Below are 20458 nucleotides of genomic sequence, written 5' to 3' on the forward strand. Positions count from 1 at the left end.
AATGAATTTGTTACCATTTTATTTTTCACTTTCCTGGGCCCGAGCCGTGTTTGTGACTGTCAGCTGGAGTGGTGCTCACTCCACCAGTTTACACTGCTCATGTCACTTTGGCCCGCTGTCTTGCGACGGCCAGCCTGGAATGCGCAGTATAAAACTCTCCACCACTTTCATTATGCAGCCTTAGCCAATCTCAAAGTACCAGAAGAGAGCTGCTGGTAGGATATATTCCCTGCACAGAGAAGGCCTTCATTGCTTTTACCAATCTATACTGCAGGATGTGGTTTTAAAGGAATCGGGCTAGAATCTAGGTGAACTCTCATGAAACCAGGCTTACTGTATGGGTGCTGAGGTTTTTTTACAGTAATGCTGCATGGGATATTGCAGACATTCAGTTGTCAGGCGATAAAGACATATTCCTAGGCAATTTTCCATTACCGTATTTGTCTATGCAGAGCACGTGAAGCTAACTTTCATTAGCTTCTCAAACAGACTGGAGTTGTCCTAATCCTTATACGCCTTACCTCTCTAAACTATTTGAAAGCCAGACAGTTTATTGGTGCCCTGCGCCATTGAGCTGTCACTAACCGGAGCAATAAGCTGTGTCGATACCACACGCATTGTTCAGTCCAAGGCGGGGTGTCCCCAGTCCCTGTGTCTCCCTTTGTTAACGTATTCCTGTACCTCCCTGTTGGAAGAGCTCTGTCCTATTGTCTGTGGTTGCCTGGATCAATGTCCATGGCTATGTTTGCCTTTGAGTATTTCGCTCTTAGGGTGCACTTGTTAATATGTCCAAGTGCCTTAATGTCCAAGTGCCTCCCTCTAGCAAAGTCGTCCCATAGCCTATCCATTCCTGTTCACATCTCCCTGTTCCAGTGTGATTGACTTCTGATTTTTAGCATGGATGTCTTTATTTGGTACTTTTCCGTCTTGCAGACATGGTTAAAGGATGCAGTTGGATTTATCGGTGCCTTTGTGGGTGTCGCAGGGGAACTGGTGGTCAGTAGAGGCTGATGAAGTAAGTGAAGGTCTTGTGCGGAGCCTTGAGTACAGGAGCACTGCCAGTGCAGTATAAATTTGAGTGGGTGCGGATATAATGTATGTGCAGGGTACCTGCTGGTTGGCACAGAGGTCGGACTAGTGCCAGCTGGCGCCAATGCAGTTCAATGCTGATACTAGCAGTATTGGTGCTGGGCATGTGGCAAAGGGTGCCAGTCCAATTTGCTCACCAGCGGGGGCAGGTGTGGGCATTGCTGGTCACTGGTTGTCCACCAAATATTTTGAGTAACAGCTGTTACTCAACAGAACTACAAATTCCCTAAGCCACTTTTCTAACCTGGAATTTCACTTTGTGCAGCACAATTAGGTCTCATAGTGGTGTTGTACTCGCCACAATCTGTAATTTTTTTTTCTCGATAATTTATTTGGGTTGAAACAGCACAAATTTTCCCTCTCACTATGCATAATGACACTAAATCGTCATCTCAGGCTATCTCTGCTACACTCCACCAGCATATTGTTACCAATTTAGATGTCCCGCTAGTTTTCCATTCCTCCTATTTAGGTTCGCCACAGCCTCCATGATCTGTATCTCCACAATCACAGTACCTGATACATAGCCTGGAAAATGTTATGATTTTTAGTTGATAGGTAGAGGAGATATGAATAGTTCCATCACAGTGCATACTTTGAAGGGGTTGTCTCAAAGGGAATCTGTACCGTCACTTAAAACACTTTGAGTGTAATAATTGTAAGACGATAATTGAGATACAAACTTTCAGCAGGCTACCTGATCAACCACCAATGGCCTGCTTTCCTTGTGTTTCATCCAGGAGTTGCTATTAAGTTTGCAGCCAGGATTGATTGACAGTGTCTTTTTCCATTTAAGGTGTTAGTTGGCTCTGAAAAAAAAGTGAGAAAAGGTACTTTTCTGCTTTAATTCTGGCAATAATATCAACTACTGCTTGTTTCTGCCAATATCTTATGGTGATTTATTCCTAATTGCATTCCACTTTGTTTCTGGTCAGCTTTGCTTCACCTGGAAGTTTTTATACACAGTTAAAACTAGTGAGGCCTTATCAGGCTGGGTTTCAATTGAGTATTCATCTTTCACTCATCTCAGCATTCTTATCTTGTACAGTAGAGGATTTTACCAGAAGGGAAATTATAGCACCATCAGTGTTTCCTGACCTGCACCTTTAAGGCCATAGCAAATTAATCTTTTCACGTGGGGTGGAGGTGTGTGCACATTTAACGTAGTTTAAACCTGATGTGGCTGTACCCTGGTTGATTCTGGTTATGGATACTTTTATTGAGGAACTCTTGGCAAAGAAATTAACAACCTTGCAGTTCCAGGCAGTGCAGCCAGATGTGTTGCACAGGCACTCAACTCCTCAAGACTGACTTCTTTTCAACCCTCTTTTTAGATTCCAAAATCCAGGGCAGAGGATCAGGTGACTACTTGGAAGGAGCCTCTTAATTTTCAGTCAGTCAATAAAGCTTTATTTAGATTGGAAACTATAAAAGCAAAAATACATAATTAGATAAAACAACCGATGATCACCAATGAGCAACAATACATAATGTACATGGGTAAAACAGTTAAGTTAAAACAATAAATAGTGTTAAAAGGTATAAACAAGTAAAAGCAGGCTACGCATAGTAGTATTTAAGATTCCCTATTAGATACAGGGGGGTACGCCACAATTATGTAATAGAAGCAACTTGCTGCTTGAGTTTTGCTCTTCTGGAGCACCACATAGAGAACAAGTATCTAGAGGTGGCGAACACAGTCAACGGAGAAGTGTCGTATTTTAGCAGTCTATACACCACCTTGTAATCCCTGAAACCCCTGGACTTGCATAATTGTAGGATCCATTTGGCTCTGGCCGTAGAGTATGTAGGGCAGAAGAGCAGAACGTGCAGATCTGTCTCTTCGGCATGTTCACACCCCGGACATAAACTGGATGCATGTTGAGCCATTGTCCACTTGTTTGTGACTGCCCTCACTGGGAGATTTCCGTGTCTAAATTGGGACATACATTTTCTTCGCCAGTGGGGGCTGGATATCGTCCAAAAGATTCTCAAAGAAGTACCTATCCTTGGCTTCGAGGAAACTACTTGTCAATCTGCCCAGAGATGGTCTTAATGCCATCTGATCCCATAGGAGATGTTTAAGTGCTGTGACCAGCACCCTCTTCGGAATCATAACAGAAGCGGCTGCAGGGGCGAGCCATAGGTCTCCCTGCCCCAGGTCCAAGCATAGATCCTTAACATGTTTTAGCCAAGGGATTTTTCCCACACCCCTTAGCGTCAATAGGTAGCTAAGTTTCTCCCGATAGGATGATAACTCAGGTGTGGACCAAAGTCTCCTCCAGTAGAATAAGGGTCGGTTGGGGATAACTTTGTGAATTGAGACCAAACCCAAGTCAAGACGTAGCGGGATCAGCGGTGTGCTCCGTGGGAGTTTCAACAAATGCCGAATATAACTATTCTCAGACTTTGAGAGCGAAGAGGTGTTGGTTGAGACAAATGACTCCCTCGAAAGGAAAACACAGAAAAACAATTTTAGAAATGTACCCCAGTCATGTTGATAAAACTAATAAGATACCAATCTAGGCAACCTACCTAGAAAGTTGCCAACACATTCAGAGCACCATCTAATGAAGCAGTCTCTATCTCTGCTCACATCAACTTCTGTCGTACAGTAGCTAAAGTATGCTAGAAATGCTAAATGAGTCCAGCTTGTCTCGCTGAATAACAAGGAGAAAATCAGGGCTATGACAATACTGTGGTTAAAATCTCCACCAAATTTTACAGAGATCTTACTTGGTTGTATAGATCACTTTCATTGATTTTCATCTTCACTAAAAACTGGTCCATTCTTCACATTTGAGAATCGTTCACAGCTGTTTTCATCACCTGCGAAAGACAATGCTAGGCAAGCTACCCTGCACTCTTCATAAGTGTGGTTAGCAAGGGTTTCCAAGGACACCTGAATCTCAAAACCTAATTAGATATGTCCTCATGCAGATGCTTACCCCGTTCTTGATGTACCTATCTCAGAGGCCCTCCTCAAACTCTCACCAAGAATCTAAGAAATCTTTTAGACTTGTTGGTTATACAAAATGCAAGTTGCTCACAGTTGTCATTATTATGCCTTTTTGTTCACAAAAGCTCAGCATTCATCTCAGTTTTGAGCTGAAAAAAGAGCGATATTACCCTTAGTTCTTTTGTGGCCATTCAACTCTTGCGTATGTATAACAATATTAGACCGGGCTAATTGGCATTTTCCGGAAAAAAAAACCATAAAGGTGCTTGTGATTATGAAAAGTGGTAAAATGTATTTTATCTGAACTTAAAACACTCCCAAACACAGCCACACGAATAACCAACACCAGCACGTATGTGTCCATCATAGAAGGATGGAAACAGTGGACAGTTTTCCTTGGAGTTGGAGACATTAGCCAGCAGTGAGTTTCTAAGTCTCACCTTGACCTATCTCAAGCAAGAGTCTTCAATAAGGCCATGCCGCATCCAGCTCCACTTGTTGGCGACATTCATGTTTAGTGAGCTAACGATGATCAGATCACCTGTACCCAATGCATCCAGCCTTAACCATCTGTCCTCCTGTCCGAGGAGTTGTATCTCATTTCTCTTGCTGGCCTCTTCTTGGAGTGATCCGTGTCTGACCTATAGCTTCTCAAAGAGGTGTGCTGTCCTTTATCTTCCTGCATGAATTACCCTAAGATCAGACCCTCTTTGCTTGTCTATTATGTCAACTACTAGAGTGTTTTGGTTTTGTTTCTGCATGGGGAGACATGTATATGTGGAGCAGGCCCAGAGTGATTGCAGTATGAGTCTTCCCCACAGTATATTACAGTTGGCAGACAGATGAACTTTGAGCTGCATCTATATTATATAACAAAGTAATTTAATGGTTAAAATAAGCTGTAATAGAAATTATTTAACCAGTTGATTAAAGTTTTGCATTTGAAATATTTCACATGAATTAAATAGGAGCCATTGGCCTGGCTTATTGGAGCAAAGTGTTTTAATTAGCTGCAGAATGGTCTGGCTACTGAAGAGCAAAACGTGAGTTTACCCGTTAAGGTTTGGTTTGCAGATACATTAAAACAAGTCTATTTTGTAATCTAAGCAACATTTCAATTCAAATATGTTTTTTATAACCAGAGACATACTTTGTGCTGCTTTAGTTTTAATTAAAGATTGGGTTGTGAGACATTGTGCCTGGATTGTGGAAGGCTTGGGAACTGGTGCCTATTGGTGACTATCAGCGGATTTCAAAAGATCTGGCACCTACTAAGAATTCTTAAAGTGCCGGGGTGTGGAAGGTAGCATCACAGTAGTTTTACATATTCAGACTTACAATCAAAAGGTAAATTGGAGGATGGAATAAATTGAAAGGGCATCGTGGGTGCATTGATCATTTGTCTTGCTTGTTCCAGCCGCCTACACTTTTAGCAGCACTCCAATCATAGCGGGTTTAGGGCTTCTTTGACTGTGTACCTTTGTCTCGCAATGATGTGGTGCATTGAGTGATTCAGTGAGTAATTATTCTTTTTCTGGATCCTTTTTTTCTCCAGGAATTCAGAAGTTGGTGTTAGCGGGCAGAGTGGGAGAGGCCATTTGGTCCACACAGCAGCTGTACCCCAGCCTCCTTGAACACAATCCCAATCTCCTCTTCATGTTAAAGTGAGTGGCAAAGATACATGTACCTCAATTCAATCTAATTAAATATTGTCTGAACACTATGGGAAAACGGACTAGCTTGCACCATGATTCACTGTTGTATGGATTATTGCTTGGTGCTGAAACATTCTCTTGTCCCTTAGCGCAAATAAGTGGATGTCTGCATCAGGAAGCCTTGGAAGTTTCTGGAAACATTACCTGTTGGCCCGCCCTTCACATTGGATTTTTCATAAATTTACATGCTTGGTATTTCCCCTGCCCCCTTGAACATTTTAGTCCAGCTGTCACTCACATCACCAGTATATAATATTAACATGCCTGAAAGGCTTCAAAACAATGTGTTCGTAGCATGGTGTGCATACTCCTGCTATCTAGTATTGGGCTTTGACATTGCAAGTTGTGATTCGAAAAACGTCCTTGAAGAAAAACAAGGGCTTGGTGACTCCTCCTCTGGTTGTAGATGTGCATAGTCACTGACTCCATTGTTACATGGTTTTTCTCCACCATCTAGTTTGGACGTGATCCTGTGTGCTCCCGGTCTCAATGAGTTTTTAAGTTCCCATTGCGGCGTCAGGTTCTCTGTCTTTCGCCTGTCGCGAGAACACTCTTCACCATGCTTTTGAGCATTAGGCACCAGTTCCATCCTTTGATCGCATCCACAATGAGCGATTGGGCCTCTCGGCCCCTGGGGCCGTTTCCACCTTCTCCGAACCACCCTCGGAGAATGAAGACACTCCCCAAGTAATGGAACTTAAGACTGTCAAGTGATGTCCCCAGTTCCACTGTGAATATCCCTGTGCCAACCTCCACGCCTTCTCCAACTTGTACCTCACTAGAGCACGACAAGAGCAGCTGTGACTGCTATGCGCCATTTTGCAGTAAAAAGACCTTATGTCAGCACCTAGATATACCGTGGGTACACAGCAAAATGGTCCAGTCATCTTGGGAGATACCAAACATTTTCAACTAGGCCGATCCCTCTGGGCAACAAATAAGGGGAGTAGGTGTTAATCGAGTCATCAATCTTCTTGCTCACCAGCCGAGCTCCAAATGCATTGGCTCTAACATCTCAAAGTTTGGCGAGGAGGTTTTCCTGGGAGAAGGATGTTACACCCACCTTAGTCACCTCCAGACCACGCCACGCGAGTACTATTGGCTCATCAGCACTCACCATTCCTCATAAGCATCCACACGATGGAGCCGAACACCACTACTCATTGGGATGGGCACTGAGCCAAGTGCCAAAACTACTCCCACCTGCAGATATTCCACCTACATCAAGCATTGGGGGTGGGGGGTTACCGGGCCAAAGGCGAGGAGAGAATACCCTCGGCCATAGATCCTCGAGCCGGAAGACACTCGTTGAGGTCAAGACATCGAAATTGGCTTCACTATCAAAGTCACTGAAGCCAAAATCCACACCCAAATCTGCCATACTTGAAGTTGAGGAATGCCATATGCTTGAGAGGCTTCAGCAGGATCTGGACGAGAGACATAGACATTTTTTGGCATCAGACAAGGTTATTCCCCAGAAGAGCAAACCTGCCTTGGAGGCATTGGACACTCCTCTGTCCCTCTTGCCACCCAAGAGGCCTAAGGACAAACTTATTGTTCCTCCACCTTTTATTCCTTCTCCTCAAGGGTCCCCAGAGTCTTACTCTTACACCGGCAGCCCAAGCCCTTATTCTCCAGCTGAGGCTTTTGTCCATGTGTACCCTGTTACTTCAGGAGATCTCCAGGAGTATTACGATGTGGACCCACACCCGCCCCCATCCGAGACCCTTACTTGGAACACATCTCTGTCAGAGCTTCACCTCCAGGTGGCTCCACAGCATTCCACAGCGTCATTGAACTCTAAGTGTACGTGCACACCACCCCTGAGTAAGAGGGCTTCCTGCTAGAGACACTCTACAAAACTAGAGCTTGTTCCCACCTCACCAAACTTTTCTCCTCGCACCCTCAGCCTGGAACATTTTACACTGTTACACAAGGAGGTTCAGGTTCTCCTGTCCAAAGGAGTCCTAGCTCCAGTGCCCAAAATGGACGGATCCCTCACAGCAGTTTCAGCCTCCGTCCTCTCAACAGGAGCATCCTGTTAGAACACTTGCACATGGTAACACCACAGGATTTTTTCCCCTTGCTGCAGAAAGATGACTTTAGGGCCACCCTCAACCTGAAGGACGCCTACGTTCACATCCTGATTCATCCAGCTCATCAGTACCACCTTTGCTTCATGGTAAGTGGCCAATATTACCTGTTCAAAGCGCTATCCTTCGGAGTCACTATGGCTGAGAGTCTTTATCAAATGTTTAACGGCAGTAGTTCACCTCACGAGGATGGGAATTCATGTTTTCTCCTACCTAGACAACTAGCAGATCAACAGTGCAAGCAGACAAGAATACATGGCTTGTTCCCAGGTAAGATCCCCCTCCTACACATGCTAGAATTTCTGTTGAACGCCACAAAATCCCACTTAGAGCCTCTTCAAGTCCAGTCCTTTCTAGGGGCAGTTCTCAACCCCTTTGTAGGCAAAGCCTTCACCAGCTCTTAGAGTACGTACGTTCCAGCAACTTCTGTCTCATTTTCAGTCACCTTTCATTTCGCATGGTTATGCGTTTGGTGGGAATGAGGGCCTTATGCATTGCCATAGTGCCCCAAGCCAGTATTCATATGTGCCTGCTGCAAAAATGCCTCTCAAGCCTTTGGTCACCAGAGAAGGGTAGGGTGGATTATCTAGTATTTATAAGAGTCTGCACCCATTGCTCTCTGCAGTGGTGGAACAGCAAAAACCTTTTGCACAGCAGGCCCTTTTCACACCTAGTTCTGCAGGTTCCCGTAACAGACAAACCTCTAGTGAGCTGGAAGAGGGCCCAACACCAGGTCTGTGGATATCTCATACCAGAGGTCTCCATGAACTATTAGCTATTCATCTAGCACTCAAAGCTTTTCACATACAGATTCAAGGCAAGGTAGTCCTGGTGTGTACAGACAACATGACTGTCATGTTCTACCTTCAGACACGGAGGCACACATTCACCTCACCTCTCAGCACAACAGATTTGGCGGTGGGCCAGCCATCACCGGGTTCACCTACTGATACAGTACTTCCCATAATGAACAACAGCTTTGATTACCTGCTCAGCAGGACGCAGCAACAAGTCCATTAGTGAGAACTCCACCCACAAATCCTTCTCCCTTACTTCCACTAGGATCTTTGCCTGTGCTTTTTTCATCCTCTTACACTCATTCCGTATATGGCAGGAAGTTGAGGCAAACATCTCTCACCCTCATCCTGGTTGCTGCATCGTGGGCCAGACAATCATGGTTCTGAACCCAGCTCAAGAAGTCCATTGTCCCTCACATGAAGCTCCCCAACAGGTCAGTACTTCTCACTGAAGGACAAGACAAGGTCAAGCACCCAGACCCCAAGCAGCTCAACCTAGCCATTTGGCCCCTGAGGTACTAGAGTTCAGTTACCTAGTTTTGCTAGAGGAGTCCATAGACATAGTTCGAGAAGCCTGTAGGCCTACTACTTCGAAAGAAGTCTGTGAGGAAAAACAGCTTGCAATGTCTCAGCCCTCCACTAGATGGCAAAAGTATGCACAGCAATCCATTAAACCACCAGATGCTTACAGACTAAATAACATATTCCTTATTTATTATGCTAGTCGTGACATTGGGAAACACCATAAACTCCAGCTCTACTCCCCTAAAGGCCACCATACTTCAGATTCCATCTACTTTTAATGAAGGGAGTTCTCATGGAGTTTTTCTCCACCTTTGAGAGAGGTATGTTTTAGAGGAGTATTTTTTGTTCTTCCCCTTTGTCAGCCATCCTAACTAGTTAGCATTGTTTAGATAAGAATCAGTTGCCACTGCAAAAATGCTGAATTTTTCAAGAAAATTCTCTCCGGCAATGTCGAACATGTGAACAAAAAAATCACACGTGCACATTTCTAAAAAGTCCAGCAGAAGGCAGTTTTCATAGAGGACTGCCTTCAGCATCTATTGCACCCCTGCCCTTGGTTTCCACAACAGTCAGACAAGTCAACCACCTCAATGGCTAAAGCAAAGATTCCTAAATCCTTCAACAGAAGTGTTGATGACTATACAGGTGAGGATGAGTACATTCTTGATTTCTTTGAAGATGGCCGGGGGCAACGGGTCACTGGAGTGGTTAGAAGGCTTAATATTCTGAAGAATCTTGTTGGTCTTTTTCACTGAATGGGGTAAAGGTGCCTTTTTTGGGCGGTTAGCAGCTTGATGAAGTTGGTGTCTCAAGTAATCCGCTTTAGCGCTCGTGATTTGTTTGTTGTAGAGGCTTCTAACATCTCTAAGGAGTTTTAGTTGTTCCAAGGAGGGGTTGGATTTCCAGGAACGTTCAACTGCCCTGAGGTTGCGGCGTTCCGTGTTTAAATTGTCGTTGTACCACGATTTGGTTATTTTTGTTGAGGCATTTTTTTGTTAGAGTGTTGCAAAGTCATCCATGATGTTGGAGATGGTTGAGTTGTAGGAGTCTGTGAGTAATTGAACCTCAACCAAGTCAGCTTGGGGGAGAGGGCAGATTTACAGTGGGCTGCTAGTACTTTTGAGTTTATTGATCTCGGGTCCTTTTCCATATCTTTCATTTAATTGGTTGAACCTTCCTCATCGACACCTCCCTGTTAATCTAAAAGAGGATGCCGTGGTGGTCGGACCAATCGCAAGAGGTCATGGTATCCAAAGTGATGGTCTGTCCTTTCGAGATAATGAGGGTTAGAGTTTCTCCTTTTTTATGAGTAGGTAAGTTACAGTGCTTAATCAGTTCTTGATAATTTAAGAAAGATTTAAAGCAGGTTACCACATGGTCATTAGGGTTAGACCAGTGAAGGTTGAAATCACCAAGGAAGATTTGGGACACGGCTGTGTCAACATTGCCAGAGATGATTTCCATTAGTTACTCTATGAAGGGGAGATTATCTCCTGGGGGTGATAAAAAGTGTGAAGTTTGCAAACCGGCAGGTTATTACTTGAGATGCTGAGACAGAGGTATTCACAGGAGGAAGGCGAAGAGGACTCCAAGTGAGAAATCAAGAGTGTGTTCCTATGAATACAGGCTAGGCCTCCTCCAAGCTTCTGAGCTCTGTCTAGCCTAATTGTCGTGAGTACGAGGTACTAGGAGGTCTAAGATAGGAGTGGAGGCGGGATTTAGCCAAGTTTCAGTGAGGATGACAATGTCTAAGTCATTGTATTGGATGAGGTCGAAGATATCGGAGGCGTGTTTATTGGCTGACCTGCAATGTAGTATTACACATTTAAGACGTAACTGATTTATGGGGGAGGGAGTCTGGATGACATTCACTCTCGTGAGGTTGTTATTATTGATTAATCTAAGATTGTGAGGAGGTTCTCTGTTCAGGTTAGAATGAATAGCTTGTATTTGTCTTGGCGGGATTATGTTGGAGTTGGACCTAGTAGAGTACGAGTTGAGATCGTTGAGATCATTGGACGCCAGGTAGATCTCAAATCTTCTGGGGCGGAAGGGAGCATTAGGTAGGGGTATGGTTTTCGAGACAGAGGGGGCTAAAGGCTGGCTCATGTGATCAGTAGCCCTAGGGGATGCTCTGGGCAGATTCGTAGAGGTGAGGAAGGAGCTGATAACGGGGAAAAGATCATTTGGGACGGCTTTCATGTCATGTAGTTCTATAGTGAGAGGGTGCAACTGGAGAGATATATCATCCAAGCGCACAACCACATCTGAAAGGGGTAAAGGATGTGTTGAGAGAGCGAGCAGAGAGGGGGGGGGCCTCGGTGTAAGCCCGTGGGATCCAAGGTGATGGTGAGTGGTGCCTGGGTAGGGAGTTGATCATTTGGGACTAGCTCCATGGCCTTTGGATATCGAAGTTAGAACCTTAGCGGGGGTGGTATAGCCATTGAACTGAGGGTCAGGTACGGTCCAAACAGGAATAAGTGGTTTTGACCGATCATGGTCGGTAGAGAGCATTTTCCTGGACTTTAGCATAGTATGAGGCATGGGGTGAGGGAAGAGGGATCATTCGTTTAAGGCACTGATAGTGGCTCACACGGGGATCTCTCAGATTGAGGAACGGATAGAATCGGACTGGCTAGCTGTGTGCCGAGTGAGCCCGAAAAATCGCTCATCTTCTGAGTCGGGGTCTAGAGGGTTGGGGGACGTCCACAGGGGACAGAGCTGCTCTGTGATCATCTAAAGGCGAAGAGTGATTTAAATAGAGTGAGGGCCTCCCCAAAGTAGTGAGGGGAGGACTGGTAATGTCCTGAGTGATGGTAGGGTGAGTGTAGGTGTCATTGGGTTTCGCTGATACCGCATTTTTGAGTAACGGGATGATGGCTATCTTAACTAGATTGACATTGGAAACTTGGATTAGGATGATACCATTGTTATAGAGGGGGATGGTGGCATTGGCATTGAGTGTGGATGAAGGCGCTGTTGTTAGTTTGAGACCATGAGGTGTTTTCCTGGTACCTGATAATCGGAGAATAGAGTGGAAGACTTTTCGCCAACATGCTCTTTTCCTGGTGTACAAAATGAGGTAATTAACTCTACTATCTTTGTTTTTACAAAAGTAGACGTCCGAGATTAAAGTTTCGGGCCTAGCCTTGCTTATGTGATGCTTGTGTGTTTTGGTGGCGTTTTTTAATGGGTTGGGTGGGTAGTCGATAATGAATGCTTTGGATCCTGAGGGATCCGGACTTAACCCCATTTTTAAAGTTTACAGATAAATCATCTGCAGAACCATCATTGTATATGGCCTTTTCTCTGCGTACCCTCATCACCGTCTTTGATATCAGTGAGTCCATAAACATTAATGGCAGCCAAGCTCATCAGTGACCCCACCATATACAGCAATCGTTTCATAAGAAACACATTTCTTTGTTGAACACCATTGATGACTTTCTCTCAATGCTGCCCTTGTCTACGACACAAACTAGAAGACTGTCAGGAAATAACCACCCCTATTTCAGACACAGAAGTTACTACTGCCCTGCTTCCATTTGCTACCTCCAAATAAGATGCCACCTTAACTGCAGATGAAGCAATTTAGATATCGAAGTTGAGAAGAAGGTGGAAGAATACAGGCCCTGTATCCATGCTTTTTGTCCTACCCATCTGAATGTCCTGTACTAGGAGTATGACGACATTTGGCAGGATTCACATGATGAGCAGGGACATGCTGATGCTGAAGGTTGTTGTGACATTATCAGGACCTTCAAGTACATTATTGTCCCTGTGAGGATCCCTTTTATAGTATAGTTATAAGACTGGTTATAAAAGGCAACAATCCCACAAGAGTCTCCACTGAAAGGCCCCGGATGCTCCATGTCCCTGTGAACGGAATCAGAGACTCACAGCAAATGATGAGTGACACTTGCTGCAGGTTCCCTGGTATGGTGGCCGAATCTTGCCAACCCTGCAACATCCGCGACCACAGACAGCTCTTCCGAAACAACCACTTCTACCACTTGTACAGTGGCCTCCATTGCATTGAGCTGCATAGGAGGAAGTATTAAAGGAAGGGAAAGTATGAATGCACATCCGGTGAATAAACCAAAGAATATCACAAGGCCATTAGAATTCACTAACGCTCCACCGTTGGGAATGTTCCACAACAATATTGGCAATCTTCACTGTGTGACTCAGTCAATGCCAAAGAAGCTCTGTTTCCTGTGTGACTTTTAGGATCTGCTAAAGAAACCAGGGAATGCCAGACTGATCATTACCCTCATCTGGATAATCTGTAAAAGATCATAGAAACCCCTGCCACATGCCCAGTAGTCATTCCACATCTGGAAAAGAAAAGTAAGGCCCTGAACAACATGCCTACTTGTCTTGTTGAGTAGTTGAAAGAAGAATCATTGTAATGGCAGTGACCAGATCATGATCTTATAATCACACTTAACTAGGAGATTGGATATATTTGGGAAGTGTCTCATTGCATCAATGCCAGTCAAAGTGGAGAACTTGTCCAACAATGGCAGCTAGGAAGGGCTTCCAAGCACCAGTGAGCATAGTCGGTCATGTGGAGATAATTACTGAAGATAAATGAAAGGGTGGAAAGGCCATACTTTGTAGGCAACAGCACATATTGTTTGCCATCATCGATGCAGTGATTGATGTGACCACCACCAGTTTCTGTCAATTGCAGGGATAGTTGTCCCTTTAGAGACAGAGCTCTTAATATTACTTCCAGCAGTAAAGCCACGCTGAACAACATTTTGGTCATTCATTTGGAACGTGAGTCCTGCTATTATATGGACTGGTTGCTACTGTATATAAAGACTGACATGGAGTTGTCTGGGAACTTGGGGTTCCTGCATTTTCACCAAAAACATTTTTTTGGTGCATGGAGTTAAAGCCAGATGGCCTGCGATGGAAGGGACCAACAGTAGCAGTAGCACTTTAGACAAGCTTACTGCTCCCATTTACAGTCCTGAGCACCATTCATGTCCTCTTGCTCGACGCATACAACCAAATAAAGAGACTTGTTCAATCAAAACACAAGAGCACCACCAGAAGACAATGATGTCTTGTTAGCACTAGCCACTGCAGGGCTCTTCCTTCAGGTAGGATTTCTTTCTATCTTTAAGATTGGCACTGCATCTTATTCAACCAGTGCATCCTCAACCAATATATTCATACTTTTGAATTCTTGGAAAGATCTCTGCATACCCTCAATCCAGAGAGTCATAAGTGCTTCCTCTTCTTCAAGCCAAGACCCTCGCCATTTTTGAAAATTGTTCCTGAGGGCTGTCTCCAGATTGCAGTCCCACATGGGTTTTTATCCTAGATTTTCTGATCAAAAAGAAATAATAACACTTGAATCCAGTTTTGTACTATGTTAGTTGAACAAGCACCTTAAGAAAATAGTCCGCTTGAAAGACGTACTCCAAGGAAGGGAAGATTATGACATCATAGGTCTTGCAGGTTGCATTGTTTCATATTCCCAGTATCCCAAGCATGCTGACATCTTGTGGATCCAGATGACCCGTTGCCATTATCAATTGGACGTCTTAGTTTTTTTTGTTTGGAAGTCTTAGTGTTTTTTTAACCTAAAGTCCATGCCACAGATTTTCTCCTAATGCTTGGCACCTCTTGCAACATATCTGAGATGGCAAGGTCACCTGGAACAAATCCAAGGATACAGTTGACTGCTCAACTGTTTCAGAAATATCTAGCTCTGTTCAACGTCCTAAATTGGTCTTCGCGATGATGTTGTCCTCCATCTCTTGACCTGTGACTATGAGAGAAGCTAATGCAAAAAAACAATTGATGAATGGAATGCTGAAGAATGTCCATCATTCACTCCCAGTCAGAGATCTGGGTATGAACCCATGTGTGTTTTGCTCACCACACCATTCCAGTCTGGACCCAGCCATATGCAAATCAGTCTTGACCCTGCTTCCCATGGGAACAGTACAACCCAAACTGCCAGGCCAGGTTCTCAGTGGACCAGAAACAAGAATCATGAGACCGGTTTTGGGGTATTTTTATTTAGAGCCAGGTGTTATTGAACTGATTCACTAAGCAGGTCGACAGGAGAGTCAAGTGAGAGTTTGGTCAAGCTTAGCTGGACAATAACAATAATAACCTTTTTTCCATACTGTAATTTCTAAGTGATGTAAATAACAGATGTTACTTTTAACCACTCATGGTATTCAGTGCACCTACCTTTGGAAGGATGAGAAGACTGTGCTGGCTTTACTAGGATTCCAACTTGTTCTAACTGATCCCTGTTTTATGTCTTCAGCAAACAATTTGCTCATTAAGCCTTCCCTTTGGTTGGCCCACCTCTGGTGTACTCCTTAATTAGATCTTTTTGCCACCCACAACAATAATAGGCAGTTGTATGCCTCCTGCTGCGGAAGTATCAATTTCTGTGGAACCTGGCCACTAACCTCAGCATTGCAGCGGGTGCCAGTAACAAACAGGCTTCTTCACTAATGAGGTCAACAGGTGGGAGTTGGATATGGAACAGCTGCGTTAAGCCACTAGGGAAAACCTCATGGATCTTTTTGCCACCAACAGAAAAATGAAATGCCAGTTGCATGCCATCAGACATTTGCCACTGAGATAGAAAGAAATGCCTTTGCGCTATCATGCCCTGTGAATTTTCTCCATTTTGCCAAATGTGCTGGACCATCAGCAAGATTAAACATGAGCCATACCCAACCATCCTCCTCTCCAAGGTGTAATGGGGTCTGTATACGATCACTGACTTAACCTCTCTAGGGAATCCCACATATCTCTGGGAGCACACCAGCACTATCCAGATACAGGGGGTAATATTCCATTATGATCCAGCATAATTAAACTTAACAGTGTTGCACCTGAATTTCTAGAGCTTGCACACTTACATTTTCAGAGGATTATCAGTCGAACCAGCTCCATCAACATTCTAGTCTACTAAGAAGCCTAATATGTTTTTATTTTGGTGTTCCAAGCAAGGTTTAAACTCAAATCAAATAAGATATTGCCTTACCTGCCATGTCTAGCCAAGTTAGGACGTAAAAACCATTCAGCCGATGTGCATACGTCAGACTTTCTTGAGGTACTGCAGAGTCCTACGCTGTTCATTCCTAGAATTGTCAGATAATTTGTTACAGGTCTTTTTTAGGGTTTTCTTCCAGCTCATTAGCTGCCTTTCAAGTGAGGGCTGAAATAAATGTTTATCCTAACGGACGATGAGTCCTTGTGATCCCACCCACAGAAGATTTTTTGAAACTTAGTGTACCATCAAAGAGCCCTCCATCATGTTTCACAAGAACAAAGGAACATTATAAACAAATCACAAATTGGTCCCTAAAGTACCAACAGGTCTCCTTCTCAGTAAACCACTATTGCTGAGATCTTTCTTTCAAAGCCTTTGTAACTCATTGGAGCATTCCTTGGACATTCGTCATTGTTAGAAGTTTAAGACAAAAAAAATATGCATTTAAAAAGAAATCCCATTGCATCCTCCCTGGACCCTTCTTTCTTCTCCATTTTTTTGTATGACATCTCAGTGCCACCATTAGGGCCAAGTAAAAAAAAATGTTTTTTTGTTGAGTGTCTGATTCTCCATACACCCAGCATCATTACTTTACCATTCAGTTCCAAAGGTTCCTCTAAGGTTTGAGATATACAAACCGCCTCTCAAATACACAGCTTTCCAGACAATCCCAAATTGTGTGTACGAGTGTGCCCTCTGAGTGCATCCCCAGAGGCATCTGTCAGACGTTATTTTGCCCATTTCAAATAAGCTAGTTCTAGTGTATTATGCCCGATGCAAGATCTTGAGTTGAATCAACATAAAACCCTCTCAAGTCGCCAATTCTCCTGGGTTGCGGCATGCCTCCCCCCACTCAATGGCCATCCTACCCAGGTCCCCTTCCCATATCTAACATACCCTCTGTAGTAGAGGGTGCTATTGGCCAGAAGCATGCTGTTGATGGCAGAAATCGTGTGACCGTTAAGTGGGTCGCCCAGTACCCTATAGTCCAGCAGGCTCTCTTCAGGTATCTCCTCCCCTGGGCTTACAAGGGCCCAGAGATGGTGCCTCACCTGGAGGTACATTAACTATTGTCCCCCAGCTGGCTCATATTTGGTCTGAAGTTCTTCAAAAGTGTACATTTCCTGGTTCACCCAGACCTGGTCTCCCAGTTTTGAAATAGCCATCACATCCCACTACCTATGGCCTTCAACTTCTTGCAGTGGGGCCAACTCTGCCACCTCCCACAGTGTAGTTGCCAGGGTTAGTACTCCCTGTCATTCCGTCCATATGGTACCTTTCTGCTAAGAGTCTATGACCATTGCAGTAAGGGTTGGTAGCCCTTTTGGGCTCTTATTCCCATAAAACCCTTTTATATATACCCCTGATGATCTAAAGATCTTCTGTCCACCCATAGAAAGTGTTCAGTCTGGTCCGCAAAGGACCAATCGTAAAGCACCATCAAATGTGTTTCCCTCAGAGGAGCTACGCTAGCAAGCAAGATGGCCGCATAGGCTCCCGGCTCCGCCGACCTCCGCCAGCAGCTCGTATATCCTGCAAGTTATCCTGTTTTCACACCGGACTCCCGTGTACATGAGGAGTGACTGACTCTGAAGGCGCAATCCCGAACTTTTTATCACATCGGGTGACGGAGATATGCCGTGTTTCATTCTCGGCCTACCCCAGCGTTGAAGCCGGGGCCTCGATTTCCAACTCATCTGGGCTGGAATTGAACAACATCGGCTGTGAACTTTGGGCTTCGTCCGGTCTCCCTAACGGAGACATACTCTACCTGTTTTTAACGGCGATTTCGTATCCTGCCTGCAACGCACACGCTACGGCGTGACACATCGTTTGCTGCGGCCCTGTATCCGACGCCCAGAGACACCGTAAGCTTGTCGGGGGGGGGGGGGGCGGACGGGAGCCCTGATCAGCGGCGAAGGTGCAAAATCGTGAGGTGAGAGCGCCCGTTGTTGGTGTCCGCTCCGGATTTGCCTGCTACCCCGGAGTAGTCGACCTCCGGGGTTCGTATCCTGATCTGTTGCTTTGCGAGAGGAGATGGAGGGGACAGAAGACACACCACCGCTGCACGCTGTAATGGCGGCCATTAGAGCGCTCCACTCACAGATCGTCAACTACCAGGCACTGTCGGTAACAATGGACGATCTTTGCCGGAGACCGGACGGCAGCTTTTCGCCATCATCGCAGCCAGCGGTACTACCCACGGAACATCGTCTGTCCAACTTTGAGGTCCCTGTGCAGAAGCCGGATTCCTTTTGCGCTGCTGATTCCTATAAGACAGATCACGCGCCCGTGAACATTGTCCGCATCCCCTGCTTGAACTCTATCCCGCTGAATATCCCTATGGACAACCTTGACTGCCTCAACAAGATCACCTGTGACTATTGGAGAGTTTTATCATCCTTCCACGCTTTTCCACGCTTGTTCTGTGGAGATCGTGAACTTTCATCCTTTACTTGGTTTGCTCATACTGACTTGAACTTTTATGGAAGCTTTACCTCTCTCATTGTTGCTGTGGCCTAGGTCATAAGTGCTCCGGTGAAAATTCGTACTGGCCAGGGTTAATTTGTGGGGTTTTTTAGGGTGCGGGAAAATAATCTAATCCGCTGCTGGGATTGTGACCTGTGAAGTGCGGGAGTCGGGTGGTATGTATCATGCTTCCCCGGATTGATAGTGTATTTCGCTGCATTCTATTTTGAACTTGATTCCGGGTGGTCGCATCTGGTGGGGGGTAAGGGAGTCCGGGAGTGCGTTTTTATCTCTCCTCCTCCGCTTCTTTCTCTCTTTTAGGGACGTTTCTGGGCGACAGGCACGCTGCTAGTGGGTTAGGCCGTAGCCATTGCAGGGGTGCAGGGTGGTGGGGGGGTTTGTTATTTTGCCTTTGTTTTGTTCTATGGCCCCTTTTTCTTTTTCTCTTTCTTTCATTAGGGTGCTCCTTTGGGCGACAGGCACGCTGCTAGTGGGGTAGGCCGTAGCCATTGCAGGGGTGCAGGGTGGGGGGTGAGTGGGGGGTTTGTTATTTTGCCTTTGTTGTGTTCTATGGCCCCTTTTCTTTCTTCTCGCAGGGTCCGGTAGCGATACTTTCGGTTTCATCCTGAAGTATACGAGTGGGCGGGGTCTGGGGTGGGTGGCTACGAGGAGAGATTGGTATTTTTGTTCTTCACCCGTAGTGATTTATTAGCTCTTACATCCTTACTGTTGGTCTACCTTGATTCGCGACTATCTCTTAAAACCTACCCGCATTTCATATACCTCCGAGTGTGTAGCTCTGGTTATCCTGTATCTTCTTCTTTATCTTGTCTTTGGGGGGGGGGGGCGTTAAATATAAAATGAAACCTCATATATATCCTTGATCCGAAATGTTTTCAATGCACCGTCTATCCTTTACCGCTGCCCGACCCCTGGGTTGTCTGCTGAAGAGCTGTGTTATTGGAACGCCTGATATGTGTCGCATACATGTGGTGGCCGGCCCCTGACGTGGCAGGGCTATTTTTGTACTTTGTGTTGAACGATATAATAAAGGTTTTCAAAAAAAAATGTGTTTTCCAATAGTACAGGCAGAGGTTAAGCAGTGCAATTCCCTTAGCCCCCCCCCCCATCCGCCACCCCCGTTTCTCACATTTCTAGTGAGTGTCTCCATCGCTATACGTGGCACACCCATGTCCCACAGTAAAAGCCTGGTTTGGGAGAAATCATGCATTTCTGACTTGCAGATCAGTGTTTATTTATGTTTACTTTTGGGGCCTCATGGACAGGTAGTTCTATATCCAAGCACAGATTACGTGTGGTGGCTATTTCCTTCTGTCTTATCCGAGGTACTTGGCCTGCACCTTCGCGGCAGGTTTAATGCTCATTCCAGAAGGGGCTGGCAGTTAAGGACTCTGTCAGGGGTCCCTGGTGGATATCTGCAGAGCAGCAGCATAAGCTGCTGGATCTCCAAAAAGCAGGACTGTATGGACACAGAAGCTGCAAGAGAATCAGCTGTGAGGCGCACACTTATTCACATATTTTTCCAGTATGGTATGCCTACTTTCCTTGAACTGAATTGCATGTTTAACTTGGTTTTGTCTTGCTCATAATTATGATTCAAGAATGTGAATCTATCAAAGATTCAATGCTGATAAAGAAAATAATTACTGCACTTCTTCGGCATTGATTTCTTTACAAAATTCTTATATGGCCGTCCTGCTTTCCTTTTCAGAGGCCCACCTACTTTTTAGGCTTTCACTTCTTTGCTTGAA

At 45.0% G+C, this 20458-nt stretch overlaps 1 protein-coding gene across 1 annotated transcript in view; it reads left to right on the top strand.

Annotated features, from left to right (window-relative positions):
- Positions 1-20458, top strand: part of RANBP10 (RAN binding protein 10) — a 652739-nt gene that overhangs the window by 397192 nt on the left and 235089 nt on the right. The window contains exon 8 of the mRNA XM_086945263.1: positions 5604-5712. Within this exon, the coding sequence (XP_086801389.1) occupies positions 5604-5712 (109 nt within the window). The remainder of the gene's footprint in view (positions 1-5603; positions 5713-20458) is intronic.

This window comes from Lissotriton vulgaris, chromosome 12, assembly GCF_964263255.1.
Source record: "Lissotriton vulgaris chromosome 12, aLisVul1.2, whole genome shotgun sequence".
In the NCBI taxonomy this organism is placed as follows: Eukaryota; Metazoa; Chordata; class Amphibia; order Caudata; family Salamandridae; genus Lissotriton; species Lissotriton vulgaris.